Here is a 15005-nt window from a genome sequence, read left to right as displayed (position 1 = left end):
GGTCTCTGTTTTAACAAGTTATTAAGTGTTTCTATCAAAGGGTGTTATTCTTTGCTCTCAGTTTCTAATTTTTTATTGCCCAGCTTATCCTATATTGTGCGATTTTCTTCACCTCATTTTGCTTTTTTGTGCAGGGTCAGAGTATTATTCCAATGCTTACTGGAGAAGTAATTCCTGTCATGGAACTGCTTTCATCTATGAAATCACACAGTGTTCCTGAAGAGATAGATGTAAGCTCTTACTTACATTATTAAACAGGAGCAGTGATACCCAGTATCAGTTCCCTTGAGTTTTATTACTATTATATATATTAGTAATGTTCTAAGTTTAGCAGTATGCATTTTTTGTCGTACATACTATTCATATGAAGTATTAGCCACGTTAACAAACACACTTAAAATCCTGAATTTTATGGCCAAACAGAGGCTGTTTTGGTTAGTATGATAAAATTAAATTTATTTAGTTTATTTCACCACTCTTGTATTTCCTGGAAGTGGCAGAATTCCAGACCTCATAGAAGCAATCAGTATTTCATGCAGTACTTTTTGTAACAAAGCCGTGTACAGTCAGTGGCAATTAATGGAAGTTTGCTGATAGTCACTAATCTAGCTGCCTTAAGCGTTTGTTGAGGACATTGTGAATCGCACACTGTGCAAGTACAGAGAAGTCTTTCGGAAACTCTTGTTGCTGTCTGACTTCGTCATTATGATTTGTCTCCTGGTTCTGACGGCTCAGAGGAGGAAGTGGTTCTCTAACAGTTGTTGCTCAGCCTGCCTGGCCAGCTTTCACATTTGCGTGGTAGTGCTCAGAGGTGGTTTTACGGGGATTCTTGATGCTCACAAATGAGGGCAGTGTCTTAGATTGAACCTAGACTTCGGAAAACTTGTGTATTTAAAAAGTGATTTCAACACTGTATTATAGCCAGAATAATTGTTGCTGTTGTTGCATTTTAGATAGCCGATACTGTTCTCAACGATGATGATATTGGTGACAGTTGTCATGAAGGCTTCCTTCTCAAGTAAGAATTTTGTTTCTTTTCATAAAAGCTGGATGAAGCAGATACAAATCTTGTGCTCCTCTATGACAAGATTTGGAAAGGCGAAAATAAGAGAATACCTACCCAGATTATCCTAGGCACAATGTTCCGTATTTCAGCTATTACTTAGCTTTGTGTTATTTTTTTATTTAATAGGTCTGTGATATACTTGATGTTATTCTTACTAATATTTAAAGAAGCTGAGTTTCCGTAGTGCCCAGACACGAAAGCTTGGTCCCTTGTTTGGTTCTGGTTTCTTGTTTTACTTCTCATTAAAGCTACACTAAGAACCTAAAGGGGTTCTTGCACTCAGTTCCAGGGCCTGGGCGAGGGTGGTGAGGCACACCAGCAGACAGTGCTCCCGACACCAGCACGGGGTCCTACAGTTTATCTCAATTCCGACACTGTTCACCCGGAGACAACGTCAGATTCCACAAGGCTGTCCCTCTCTTCCCCCTACTTCAGATGCCAGTCGCAAGCACAGGCTGTTAACGTGTGCCTTTGACCAACCCGCTACAGATTGGAGGTTCCAAGGACCCCTCCTTGCACTTCAGATGCCAGCGACAAGTCCAGATTGTTGCCTGGACTTCTGACCCACTGGCTGTAAACCAGAGGTTCCCATGACCCCTTCTCGGGTTTGATTAATTTGCTAGAGTGCTCACAGAACCCAGAGAAACATTTTTGCTTTCTGGATTGCCAGTTTATCATAAAAGGATATGATAAGGGATACAGAGAAACACCCAGGTGGAAGAGACACAGAGGGCACGGTATGGGAAAAGGGCGCGGAGCTTCCATGCTCTCTTTGAACGTGCCGCTCTCCCCAAATCTTCACGTGTTCACCAACCCGGAAGATCTCTGAACCCCATCCTTTTGGGTTTTTATGGAGGCTTCTTTACATAGGCGTGATTGATTAAATCATTAGCCATTGGTGATTGATCAACCTATAACCCATTTCCCCTCCCCCAGGTCAAGGGGTGGGACTGAAAGTTCGAACCCTCTAATCACAGGATTGGCTCCATGGGCAGCCAGCCCCCCATCCTTAGGTGCTTTCCAGAAGTCACCTCATTCGCATGACAAAAGACACCTTTATCACGGACAACACTTAGGAAATCCCAAGGGTTTTGAGAGCTGTGACCCAGAACCTATTGATGAAGACCAAATATATTTGAGAAATATCTGAATAACCAAATATATATTTCTTATAAATCACAGTATCACAGAACCCTTTCAAATTAAGTTGCACTGTGGATGGACTTAACGTATTTAGGCCTAGAAGAGAAAATTATTCATATTTGTACTGATCCTTTCCATCTTACAGTAGATTTTAGTATTTGAGAGTGTGGGTTCTAAAACCAGACTTCCTGGGTTACTGCTATGTGAGCCTGGACAAGCTGCTGAACTTTCTGTGCCTCCATTTCCTCATCTGTAAAATGGGAATAATAATAATAGTACCTACTTCGTAGGGTTGCTGTAGGCATTGAGTAGACAAATCGTATTAAGCACTTAAAACAGTATAAGCAGATAATAATAGCTAATAGCTAAGATTGTCTATATTTCTTCTAAGGAGAATAGCACTAATAATAGCCGATATTTATTGAGTGCCTATGTGTCAGTCCCTGTGCTAAGTGCTCTCTCTACGTGTATAGTCTCATCTACTTTGTGTTTCTTTACAACTGTGTATTATGAAATTTAATATTTTTAATGAGAAGTGAAAGGATAAAGTACTTGCTTTATGTCCACAGTCTTTACCTCTGTCTTCATGATGGAATCTCAAGGGCACGAGTGTGTTTAACCTAGAACCTTACATGGCTTGAATCAGAAGCACTTGAGTCCTGATTCTGCTTAGTGTCAGCCATTCATAATGCTGTATTTAATGCCATTTGACTTTAAATAAATCACTTAAGCTCTCTACACTTCCGTTGCTTCCGTTACAAAATGGTGATATTTTACCAACTGGGTTGTTTTAAGGTTCAAATGAGAGAATGTCTGAAAGGCGTGTGGAAAATGTGAAGGACTGTGGACATACAGGTGGCATCAGACATGCAGCTTTGGTCTTCGTCCTGCAAAGCTCCCCTCAGTTATTTGAAGCTCGCCTGCCTTTATGTTTTTTTTTTTTTTTTTTTTAGTTTGTGAAAGTGTTTTACAGCCAATGTTTTTCATCTTCTCTCTTCAATTTACAGTGCCATTAGCTCACACTTGCAGACCTGCGGCTGTTCTGTCGTAGTAGGCAGCAGTGCAGAGAAAGTAAACAAGGTAATTTATTTTACAATCTAGCAAATAATCTGATTTTTAATACTGCTAACATATCATGGATTGTAATTTAAAGGTTAGGATGCCGTCTAAGATGGTCTAATAGTATAAGGAGGCAATATAATCTGACCAAATTACTGCGGCACCCTGTGTGGCAAGAGTGAGTTTAAAGTAAGCTGTTTGAATAAGAAGCCATTTAGCAGTTTAATTTCGATAATTCATAAATACCAGTCTCAGTCTTGTATAAATGGTTTTGAGAATATTTTTAAATCAGGTATTTTTTTAAAAATGTGTCTTCTACTTCCCAGTGTTGTCTTTAATAAACATGAAGATAGCCGTGTAGTTTTGGTACTAATTCCAAAGAAATGTTATCTGGTCATTTATCTTGATTTCATTAGCGCGCTTTTCTCCTGTATCTGCCCCTTTTGGGGACCTGGTGCTATTAAGTGGTGGATGGAGATTATACTTTATTCAATAACGTTTGTGACCACTTCCTTCAGTGCTACATGAGTTAATAAAGAATTAATGAACGGTTTCTTTCCAAGCATTAGACAATAAAGCAAGGGATTTTTTTGTTTTTCTTCGCTGACCATTAAATCGGAAGAGATAAGTGCACCTATCTATCAATTTAATTAAACCTAAATTTTCTTCTTAAGTTTTACACAGGAAATTTGTTAGGAGTGGTTATTTGCTTGACAAATCTATTTGTAATTTTTTCTGTAATAAGCTACCTTGTATATTTACATGACCTTTAATTTACCAACATAATATTTCTCATACAACCATTTATGAAAGATTAGTTTACTTCTATGATTGTGTTGTATCCAGCGACTTCTTGTTATCTCTGTTACCCTGAGAAGGTAGCTAGCTTTCCATCTGTGTCCCCCGAAGCCTCAGGTTCACAGAGGGACTTCCCAGTCCCTTGTTGGAGGGATAAGGGCTCTGTGGTTGGGGCTCTGTGTTTTTTAAACATTTTTTTCATCCCACATCCTCTTCTGACTTAATAGCTTCTCTTGTATCCTTTTTATTTTTTTTAAGGATTTTTTTGTTTTAATATGTACACAGAAGCCCAACAAGTGTGCTGCTTTCTTGCTTTTTTTTTTTAAAGATTGGCACCTGAGCTAATATCTGTTGCCAATCTTCTTTTTTTTCCTTCTTCTTCTCCCCAAAGCCCCCCAGTACATAGTTGTATCTCCTAATTGTGAGTGCCTCTGGCTGTACTATGTGGGACGCTGCCTCAGCATGGCCTGATGAGCGGTTCCATGTCCACTCCCAGGATCTGAACTGGCGAAACCCTGGGCTGCCGAAGCACAGTGCACGAACTTAACCACTCGGCCATGGGGCCGGCCCCTCTTTTATCTTTCAGTTTGAGAAAAAGGTTGTCGTTGCTCTGGATTGAAAGCCACTGCTTTGATATAAAAATTCTCTGAATAGAGTCTGAATTCCAGTGTAGTTACATGGCTTTCTGTTTTTCCTAATAGAGCTAGTGATCAAATCCTGTTAGAATCATAGGTTTCTAAACCTCAACCAGTGATGTGCTTATTTCAAATCAAATATGATAGAGTTAATTCTCATTCTGTTGAAGGATTTGGACACTATTACTCATTACAGTGGGATTTCACATGGAGAACTATTAAACAGAAGCCATAATTCTGCCTAATTTAAGTGCATTTAGTTTTCTTGTCCAAAATTGTTTTCTTGTTTGAAAAACACTTGCTGCTCAGTTTAGATATACAATCAATAATTATATTGGGTCATTATTTCCTGCTGAAATAAGAGTTCCATGGTCAAATAAGTTTGAGAAAGTTTGCATATTCTCTGAGTTACCTGGAGAGTCGCAATATGTATTCAAATGTTAGAGGTTTTGAGATATCGTACAGTAAATTTACCAGCATCTCTCAAGCTTATTTGACCACAGAATCCCTATTTTAAGCAACAACTGTTATATCCCACGGACTATTCCAGGGGACTAAGGAATGCTTATTTCTCCGGATGTATTTTATTGACAATAACAATGGAAATTTCTATTCAAGTTTCTTTCATAAGCAAACCAGTGGCCTTTTTATTTCATATTTTAATGCTAAAATATTTTTTTTTTTACAGATAGTAAGAACATTATGCCTTTTTCTGACTCCAGCAGAGAGAAAATGCTCCCGATTATGTGAAGCAGAATCATCATTCAAATACGAGTCAGGGCTCTTTGTACAAGGTCTGCTAAAGGTATAGCTTCCCTTTATCACAGTGAAACCAATGTTTTAAAATCATTTTTGAGACTCTTTATGAATATATTTTGAATATTAGCATTTAGTACATCTCATGTTGTATGCCAAGGAGCCGCCTGCTTTACACAGGTCTGAGCATAGCGTGTGTGTCCGTGGATTTATAGTTAGTATCAGTGAAACATCACGGAATATCTTTCTTTGTGTTTCTCTTTGGTTTCCTATAGCTGCCTGTCTGGCCTCAGGATTATTTTTTTTTTCAATATGTACTTGAATCAGGTCACACATCTGAAATGGGAACATTTCTTTTTTATTGAACAGATTTGAATTTTTGTGTTACCATTTTGTGTTTATGTATCATATTCATTTATTGAAAAAAAAATTTAAAGCTGCTTCCTGTCTTTTTAAAAAGTGGATTTGAGGAATTCCTTTACATGTGTGTATTAGAAAAAATTATTTTACATTTTTCTTTTATCTACTTTAGCCTGTTTTTCAAGGAAAAAAACAGATACATGTAAATTAGCAATTATTTTCAATGATTGTGGGAAAGACAATTATTCACTTTACCAGAATTGTATTATTGATGTTTCAATAATAGTCAAAGACGTGAAGAAAGAGATTTCCTAATGGTTTTGTGATTTTGTCACAGTGATTGCTTTCTTGAGGATATATACATAGCAAAATGAAAGAAAAAATATGAAAAATTGTTGCAAATAAAAACTGTATTCAGCTTTTGAGTTTTCAATAATGTGCATGCTATGAGCTCAATAATAGTATTTAAATACAGAAAATACTTAAAGAACTCATTTCTGATTTGAATTGTACAAATCTGAAAATTGGAATTTCTTCCTATCAAAGGCATAATAAGATACTTAGTACTTTTATTTCCTCAGCACTCTCTCATTTAATCATATAATTTTATCCCTGAAAGGGACCTATACTGGATGCATAGAGGAAAACTTGAAACTATAATTTAATGAAAAAATATTTAAGAGTTTTCCATGCAGGTGTAAATTATACAGACTTCTAGAAAATACTTTGACATTATATATCAAGAGCCTTAAAAATATTCAAAGATTTAACCTACCATTTCTACGTCTGGAAATCTATCCTAAGGAAGCAATTATATATGGAAAAAGGTTTACTTACAAAGATGATAGAGTGAAAAATTGTGTCGGTTCTGTCTTCTGTTGATGGCACACACCACACTGCCTCATACACAGTAGGTCCTTGTGACATGGCAGCTGGTACCCAACTGACTGTACCCGGAAAGAAGTGTGTTTTTTACTTATAAAAATACATATTCATTGAGATTTAAAAGAACATATGAACAATCAAGAAGAAAATAAAAAGTCGTTTGTAATCTCATAATCCAATGAATAACCACCGTTGATATGTTGGCATGTATGTTACCGCACAAAGGGCACAATCTGCTCGCCGTGAGACAAAAGCCAGTCGACAAGAGGCAGGATGGTGGCAGAGACAGGGCATTTTATCACAGCTTGCTAACAAGAGGGAAGATGGCCGACTAATGTCCAAAAGAACCATCTGAAGGGGGGCACAGAATCTTGAAGTAGTTATACAGGCCAGTGGGCTATAGGGGAGGGTGATAGGAATGTTGACCCAGGAGTCACCACACCAGATCTTTCAGTTTTCATGGATGATAGCTGTCAGCACAGACTCTCCATTTGGGGGTCATCACATTGCTAAGGAACTCAAAGGAATGAAGATAGCGTCTTATCTCAGCTGGGCGGTACATGCACAAGCAGAGATCATAGACTCTACAGAGCAGGTGGGTCTCCTGGTGGGTGCATATTCAGGTGGGTCAGTTAGTCAGAGGTCATTCAGAGTTACAATCGTGTTTCTTTTCTACAATATGGCTTCCCTTATGTTACCTTGTGTTGAGCCAGTATCATATAGCTTTCTGGTCTTTTTTTTTGTTCTGTTTGTATTTTTTTCATATCTTCCCCTCCCATTCCCCCAAAATTGGATTATACTCTGCATGTTTTAACCTCATTTATTCATAATATGTTGTGAACATTTTTCAGTATCAACACATAAACTTTGGCAACTTAATTTTTAGCAGCTAAATAATAAACCATGTTTATTAATCACATCTCTTTTTGGATGTTTAGGTTGTTTCACTGTTTAAACCAGTACTGTACTGCACACATCACTAAAACTTTGCACACAATCATGATTAATTTCCTAGGATAAATTTCTAGAGATGGATTTGCTAAATCAAAGCCAGTTTTTTTTTTCATTAAAAAAAATTCTTCATATCTTTTGGCATATAAGACAGTAAATTTTCTTGTCATTATGACAGGATTCAACCGGAAGCTTTGTGCTACCCTTCCGGCAAGTCATGTATGCTCCCTATCCCACCACACACATAGATGTGGATGTCAACACCGTCAAGCAGATGCCGCCCTGTCATGAACATATTTACAATCAGCGCAGATACATGAGGTCAGAGCTGACAGCGTTCTGGAGGGCCACCTCGGAAGAGGACATGGCTCAGGACACCATCATCTACACAGACGAAAGCTTCACTCCTGATCTGTACGTAATGTCCTGTCTTTTGATTTTGTCGTTAAGCAGTATTATGAAGTTGTATCTTTTACGAGTAAAAACAAGGAAGTCTGCATTTAAAAAGAAATAAATATTACTAGGAGAATTATGCTTGAAGAAATAATTTGGTTAATCAAGCATTTTTTCTTAAATGTCTATTTTTCTTAATATAATTGTATTTCCCGTAAGATAGGTTAGGTTAGTCCTTAAAAATATCTACTTAAGGGGCCGACCCGGTGGTGCAGCGGTTAAGTTCGCACATTCCACTTCGGTGTCCCGGGGTTCGCCGGTTCACGTCCTTGGTGCAGACATGGCACCGTTTGGCACACCATGCTATGGTAGGCATCCTGCATATAAAGTAGAGGAAAATGGGCACAGATGTGAGCTCAGGGCCAGTCTTCCTCAGCAAAAAGAGCTGATCTCTAGCTCAGGGCTGATCTTCCTCAACAAAAAAAGAAAAACAGTGACCAACCAGACAGCCCCAGCCCCAGCCCTAATATCGCTTGTAGACTAAAGTCATTAAAAGGTTTATTAACTAAACCAAAGAAATAATTCTGTCTTATTTTTCTTGATGTATGAATATAAAATACACCAAAACTGTCAAAATATATTAATAGAGCATTCTTTTACTCTGCACTTTTTACTGTGTTATTCCTTTCTTACCCTAAAGTGTGATCAGTAAGTTAAAAAGAAAAATCGTAATACTAAAATGTTGAATGTGGACCCAGTTAGGGCAGAAGAAAATGGTGATAAATCTGAATTATAAAACCCCAAGCAAACATTTAAAGGATGTTCTGAAATCAGGAAAAGAAATGTGGTATACTATCACGGTTCTCTTTAGTTAGTTTACAGTGTCTGGCACACAGAATGTGCTCAGTAAATGTTAACTGGAATAATCCGGTTTGAGTGTGTAAAGCAGCAGCACAACTGGAGCAGCCAACCCTGTCCTGTGTTTCTAAGAAAAATTTGGAGCTGAGGCAGCAGACATGTGGGGCACCAGGAGCCACACAGAAGGCGCTGACCGAAAGAGAAAAGGAGCACCGTGTCCAAGGGACCCCCAGCCTCCTGTGCTCCAGGTGCAGGAAGACGGCTACTTTGGGCCCATCTTCTCCCAGCTCTCCAAGCTGGTTCCTTAGAAAGTGTGAGGGGAATTGGCTTAGGAAAAACTTGGTCAAAGTTGGAATTCCAGGTTACTAATTTTTCACATATTGGTCATTTCAGTACATGTGTAGAAGTTCTCAGAATCACTCTGTGCCTCCAGACGTTTTCTTCTGTCCTAAAGTGTTGAGTATTTTTTTTTTTCTTTTCTGATAGATTGCTTGAGAGCTTTTTGTGGGGAATTCAGTGAACTTCAGAATGGGTTTGCAGCCATCTAGTACATTTTCTTTAGAGGAGATAGGTATATGCTTTTCACATTTCTTCCTCATTTTAGCCAGGTATGTTTGCTTCACTGATGTGACAAACTGTGCTTAGCCAGCTAGTCTTGTTTTGCTAATCATAGCAAAGTCAAGTCATGAATTTTTAAAATTTGTTTCCAGCTCTAAGTAAATTTTCTGGACACGCAGTTGTCCAAACATAACATTTGCAACCACTGGATTGGGTATTGTTAACTTTTACTTATTATAGACATTTTACTTTTCAGTTTATTTTAAACACTATTCTTTATTCTTAAGATATTTTTCATTTTAAGTTTTAAAAATAATTTCACTCACTGCCAGGACAGGAAAAATCAGTCACTGGAAATACTCTTTTTTAACACTTTGCTTCAGCTAATTCACTTATGACCAAGACATTCAGTTGTGAACAGGTATATTCAGAACACAAGACTTAAATGCCTTATTCTCTCTCCATGCCAGAGAAGGGGCCTGTCAGCGCCCACGCTGGCCACCAGTTAGGCAGCCAGTGGTCACAAGATGCTGATTTCTTCCCTTCCCGTGTTTCCTCCTTCTGTAGTTTGCCACACCCATCTCCTAAAACGAGGAAGTTTTAGGTACTTTCCTACTTGCCTCTGCACGCATACGTCTTTCCCTGCCACTACTGTCAGTTGTATGATGATCCTATTTTCAACCTGTCTTTTCAGTTAAAAATTGTTTACCTTATTAAATGTCATGTTGCCCCTCTGACTTGAGTATAACCTGGCATCCCAGTAAATTCTTTAGGGAAGTAGAAGGCTGGGAGAGGGAAGGAAGAAGAGAAAAGATCAAGGGGGTTTGGACCTGAGAAGGGAACAATCTTTTTTTTTAAGCACCTGCTACATCCTGGGTGGTGTGTTAGATACACATTTTCTTGAGTGTGCATCACGTCTTTTAACTGCTTACTCTGATCATTTTGCCAGTGTGGGTAGCAGTTTCTTAAGTAGCTGGTTCATGTTACTTGCCAGGTGATGGGCTTGTCGATGCAAACTCAGTGGTCAAGATGTTGCAGGTAATCGTCAGAGTGTATTCCTTAATCCCATGTGAATGTTTCTCTTTTTTTTTTTTTGAGAAAGTTGAGCCCTGAGCTAACTACTGCCAGTCCTCCTCTTTTTTGTTGAGGAAGACCGGCCCCGAGCTAACGTCCGTACCTATCTTCCTCCACTTTATATATGGGATGCCTACCACAGCATGTCGTGCCAAGCAGTGCCATGTCCGCACCCAGGATCCAAACCGGCAAACCCCGGGTTGCGGAGAAGTGGAGTGTGTGAACTTAACTGCCGTGCCACCGGGCTGGCCCTCCCATGTCAATGTTTCTTAGCATTCGTCCTTTTACCATTTTTCTTCCTAAACTGCTTATTAGAGTTATTAGTGCATAAAGTTAGCCTTTTATTTTGTGGTGGTTTTTGGTGCTAGTGGTATGTGTTTATTTTTGTTGCTGTTTTATTTTTTTGAGATGCAGGAATTGGTAATTATGTTCACTAATTGTATAAGGCTCTCTTTTTATAAGGTGAGGGTACTATAATAGGTTGAGAGATACATACACACCCTCCTTGGGACTGCCTGTATCTTTAAGAGAAAATTAATTACATGGTGGCATGACAAACTCCAGTAATGTACAAATGTTTTATATATTTTATATCTGCAAATATGTACATCTAATTTTTATAAATATGTTTACATACAATATCCCATTTTTAAGAATTTAATTTGTTGGCTGGAGTGAGGGATTGTGGAAAGTAGCATTGTGTAGCCATTTCAACCTTTGGACTGTTTTCTTCATAGGAATATTTTTCAAGATGTCTTACACAGAGACACTCTAGTAAAAGCCTTCCTGGATCAGGTAAAAGTTAAACCTGAGGTTGTCCGAGTGAATGATCTGATATGTTTTCTTTTTTAATATATCCTACAATGCCTGTGCTATATACTTATAAACTTCATGGAATTAAGTCACTGTCATTTTGTCTTGTCTCTAGTCTTTCTAAAGTGTCTACATGATTTTTCTTTTGAATTGTTAGTGAGAGTAGCCTGCATAGTGACAATTAAAGATGCAACATTCCCCAGTGCAAATAATAAATGTTTTAATTCCAAGCACTAACCTATAACTCAAGGTGTTTTCTTCTTTTTTATGGGGGGTGGTGGGGATGTATGTTTTTTATTTGCCTTAATTGAGCCAAAAATGTCTTTAAAACTTAGTATACTTCTATTTAAATGATAGTATCTTTATTGTCTCATTCTTTTGAAAAAACCTGCTTAATTATACATTTGAAGAAAATGCAGATTATATGGGCCTTCTTTCTTAATATAACAGAGCTTTATCATAATATCACTCTGGGGATCAGGCCAGGAAACAGTGTCATGGATGTAGCACTGAAATGATAAGATCCTTAGGTTAACTGGAAATTTTGGATCCAGGTCTGTGTGGTCTGTGACATATTGCAAAGTTCAAGGATAATTCGTAGTCAAGTCATTCCATGCTTCTCAAGCTGAAATAAAATCCTTCTACCGCTCCACATGCACCCTCACCCCCCAAGAGTAGAGGGATATGAATATCTCAAAACCGTAGTCTAAGCATGGCTCCACTTGTGGGAGCATCAATTTTATTTGAAGATGTGGGCAGAAAAAGTTAAGTAACACAACTGGAGGTAACTTACATCATGAGTTTTAATAATAAATATGGATACACTCTGAGGTAGAATGCAAAATACGAGTCTATTTTCAAGGGTAAGATAGAAGACTTCAAAGAACCGTCAGATTGCTTCCAGACCACCCCCCCGCACCCCCCTAACCTCCCCCCCAACCCCGGCTATAATCCTGTATGTTCAGGGCCTCAGGGGAAATGATTGAGGAGACCGGCCCTAACGCGTGTTGTCTGCCAGACACTGTCAACACTCTGCTGGCAACATGCCACGTACGTAGAATGGGAGCAAATGATTCATTAACACGCTTCATTTTCTCGTAGGTCTTTCATTTGAAACCTGGTTTATCTCTCAGGAGTACTTTCCTTGCACAGTTTCTACTCGTCCTTCACAGAAAAGCCTTGACGCTAATAAAATATATAGAAGATGACACGTGAGTAAAAGTATATGGAAGGAAAACCTTTGTGCGTTGTTTCTCATTTTGTTCCCTTGGGACATTTTCTATATTATATTATATATATATATATATATATATATGTATTTTTTTTTTTTTCCATTATTTGTAGGCAGAAGGGGAAGAAACCCTTTAAATCTCTTCGGAACTTGAAGACAGACCTTGATTTAACAGCAGAGGGCGATCTGAACATAATAATGGCTCTGGCTGAGAAGATTAAACCAGGCCTGCACTCCTTTATCTTCGGAAGACCTCTCTATACTAGTGTACAAGAACGAGATGTTCTGATGACGTTTTGAATGTGTGGCTTGTTAAGCGAGCTTTGTCACAATCGTGATTGCTGCTCTGGTAGCCCAGGGGTGTGGCAAGCATCACTCCCTCGGGTCATGCCCCAGTTCTACCCGGCAGTGGCAGTTAAGTTACACTACAGTTGTCACAAGAAGTCTGTCAGGGGATGTCAGGTGCATCATTACAATGGATGCAGCTTTTCCTAGACGTGCTCCCTTTGGATACAGACTTATGTTTACAATTATAATACGTATTATTGGTATCTTTTAAAGATATAATAACAGGATGTAAACTTGACCACAACTACTGTTTTTTGAAACTTACGATCTATGGTTTACATGTATCAAAGTGAAATGTGAGTTAGCTTTCACAGATGTACTGCTAGTCGACTTTCCATCTCTTGAGGTTCCTTGGCATGTGGGATTACTGTAATGCTTTTGCAATCAGCTGAGAATTAGAGCATCTAAATCATTTCAGTTCCACGAACAGGAGTTAGCTTGAACATAGGTTAGGCTTTAGGAAGAACATATTGGCCAAGCAGATGGTCAATTGAAATTAATTATTAGCTTCTACTTGTAGACTTAGTTCCTTCATATTGGGTCTGTGTGGAAATGTCAAGCAGTATGTATAGTCCCAATCGTGGTGAACCACAATCAGAGTGGTGTGTGTTTGTTTGTTGAGCTCTGTCAGGAAAGTACAGGAAACTGGATTTTGTGTGTTAGCAGTTATTGCCAATTTTTTAAATTAATTTTCATTATTTTTGAGCCAAATTGGAATGTGTACCTCCTGTGCCTTTTTTTTGCCCTTGGAAAATATAATTACTTGGAAGAAGTTCAGATTTCACTAGTCAGTCATCTTGTTGTCCTCTTGTGTAGTCGTACTCTGACTTGGCAATCATTGTAACGCCGAGATTATTCAATGCAGTAGAGAATGTACTAAATAATGAGATCTTTTTTCAGGAACAGAGAATACTATTTTGTCTTCTCCCTTCTTATATTTCTGCCCCTAGTTTTGAAGTTGTTACCATGTCTGCCTGCATTGTATGAGGAATAGCAGGAGAAACTTTACTGATGTGCTGTTTTACTGGGTGCTGCTTTGGCAGAACTAAGTGGTCAGTTTCTTTTGTTTCCTTAATATGCTTGGACCATTTTGCTAGCTATAGAATAACTGATTAACATAATTCTGTCCTAGAACAGTGTTGTCATAATAGTACACTTAAGCATAAAAAGATATTTTTATTTAAAACTATGGAAGTACACAAAAGGGAAAAAGTATTTATAAAAAGGGATATAAGTGATAGAGCCCCTCAGCCCTTGCCGTCATATTTCACCAAGACCAAGATGTCCTGTTCTGAAGGGTCCTAATAGCCTTTCCCATCACTAAGGAGAAAGGTGTTGTCATCTTGGTTTTTAGACACACACGGAAGTAGATGACTGATGCGCTGTACCTCAGTCATGAAAAAATTTACACGTACCTTGTTGTGCCCCTCACTCAAAGCTTTTTACATGATAGATTATTTAAGTGCTGACCGATTGTCTTCTTTTGCTGGTTTATTGTACTGTTACATAGAGTGGAAGTTGTACAGTGAAGTAAGTTATTAAAGCATGTGTAAACATTGTTATATATCTTTTCTCCTAGATGGAGAATTTTGAATAAAATATCTTTGAAATATTGTCTCTTACAGTTACTTGTTCATGTTCCTATTCGTTTTCTATTTATTCCATTTGTTCTTTGTATTCTTTTTCTGCTTTCTTCTGGATTATTTGTTGTGATTCCACTTTATCTCCTTTATTGGCTCATTAGTTGTATGAGTCTTTGTTTTGTTATTTCAGTGATTGCTTTAGGGTTGTAGATTACGTCTTTAATCTAGTCTACATTCCAGTGATAGACAGCTTGACATACAGTGTGAGAACCCTACAATAGTAAACTTCCATTTCTCTCTTCTCTCCTTTGTGCTGTTATGGCCTTATATATTACTTCTACGTGTGTTATAAGCTCCACACTTTATTATTATTTTTGCTTAAACAGTCAGTTATCTTTTAAAGAAATTTAAATATAAATATTCTAAATACCTCAATTGAAAAGCAGATTATCAGATTGGATAAAAAAACAAGACCCAACTATATTCTGCCAACA

The 15005-nt window shown here is 38.1% G+C and overlaps 1 protein-coding gene across 10 annotated transcripts in view; it reads left to right on the top strand.

Annotated features, from left to right (window-relative positions):
• Positions 1–14552, top strand: part of C9orf72 (C9orf72-SMCR8 complex subunit) — a 31489-nt gene extending 16937 nt beyond the window's left edge. For 8 of the 10 annotated variants that reach the window (XM_070590578.1, XM_070590577.1, XM_070590575.1 and 5 more), the window contains 8 exons: positions 135–230; positions 954–1018; positions 3217–3289; positions 5390–5506; positions 7832–8067; positions 11274–11331; positions 12451–12560; positions 12694–14552. In XM_070590578.1, the coding sequence (XP_070446679.1) occupies positions 135–230; positions 954–1018; positions 3217–3289; positions 5390–5506; positions 7832–8067; positions 11274–11331; positions 12451–12560; positions 12694–12880 (942 nt within the window). In that variant the 3' untranslated portion in view covers positions 12881–14552. Of the gene's footprint in view, positions 1–134; positions 231–953; positions 1019–3216; positions 3290–5389; positions 5507–7831; positions 8366–10695; positions 11332–12450; positions 12561–12693 lie in introns of those variants that run through there. The other 2 variants (XR_011531747.1, XR_011531748.1) reach the window with 2 other exon arrangements.
• The last annotated feature ends 453 nt before the right edge of the window (positions 14553–15005 follow it).

This window comes from Equus przewalskii, chromosome 22, assembly GCF_037783145.1.
Source record: "Equus przewalskii isolate Varuska chromosome 22, EquPr2, whole genome shotgun sequence".
In the NCBI taxonomy this organism is placed as follows: Eukaryota; Metazoa; Chordata; class Mammalia; order Perissodactyla; family Equidae; genus Equus; species Equus przewalskii.
The sequence above is the reverse complement of the archived record's forward strand: the minus strand, read 5'-3'. Positions and strand labels throughout refer to the sequence as shown.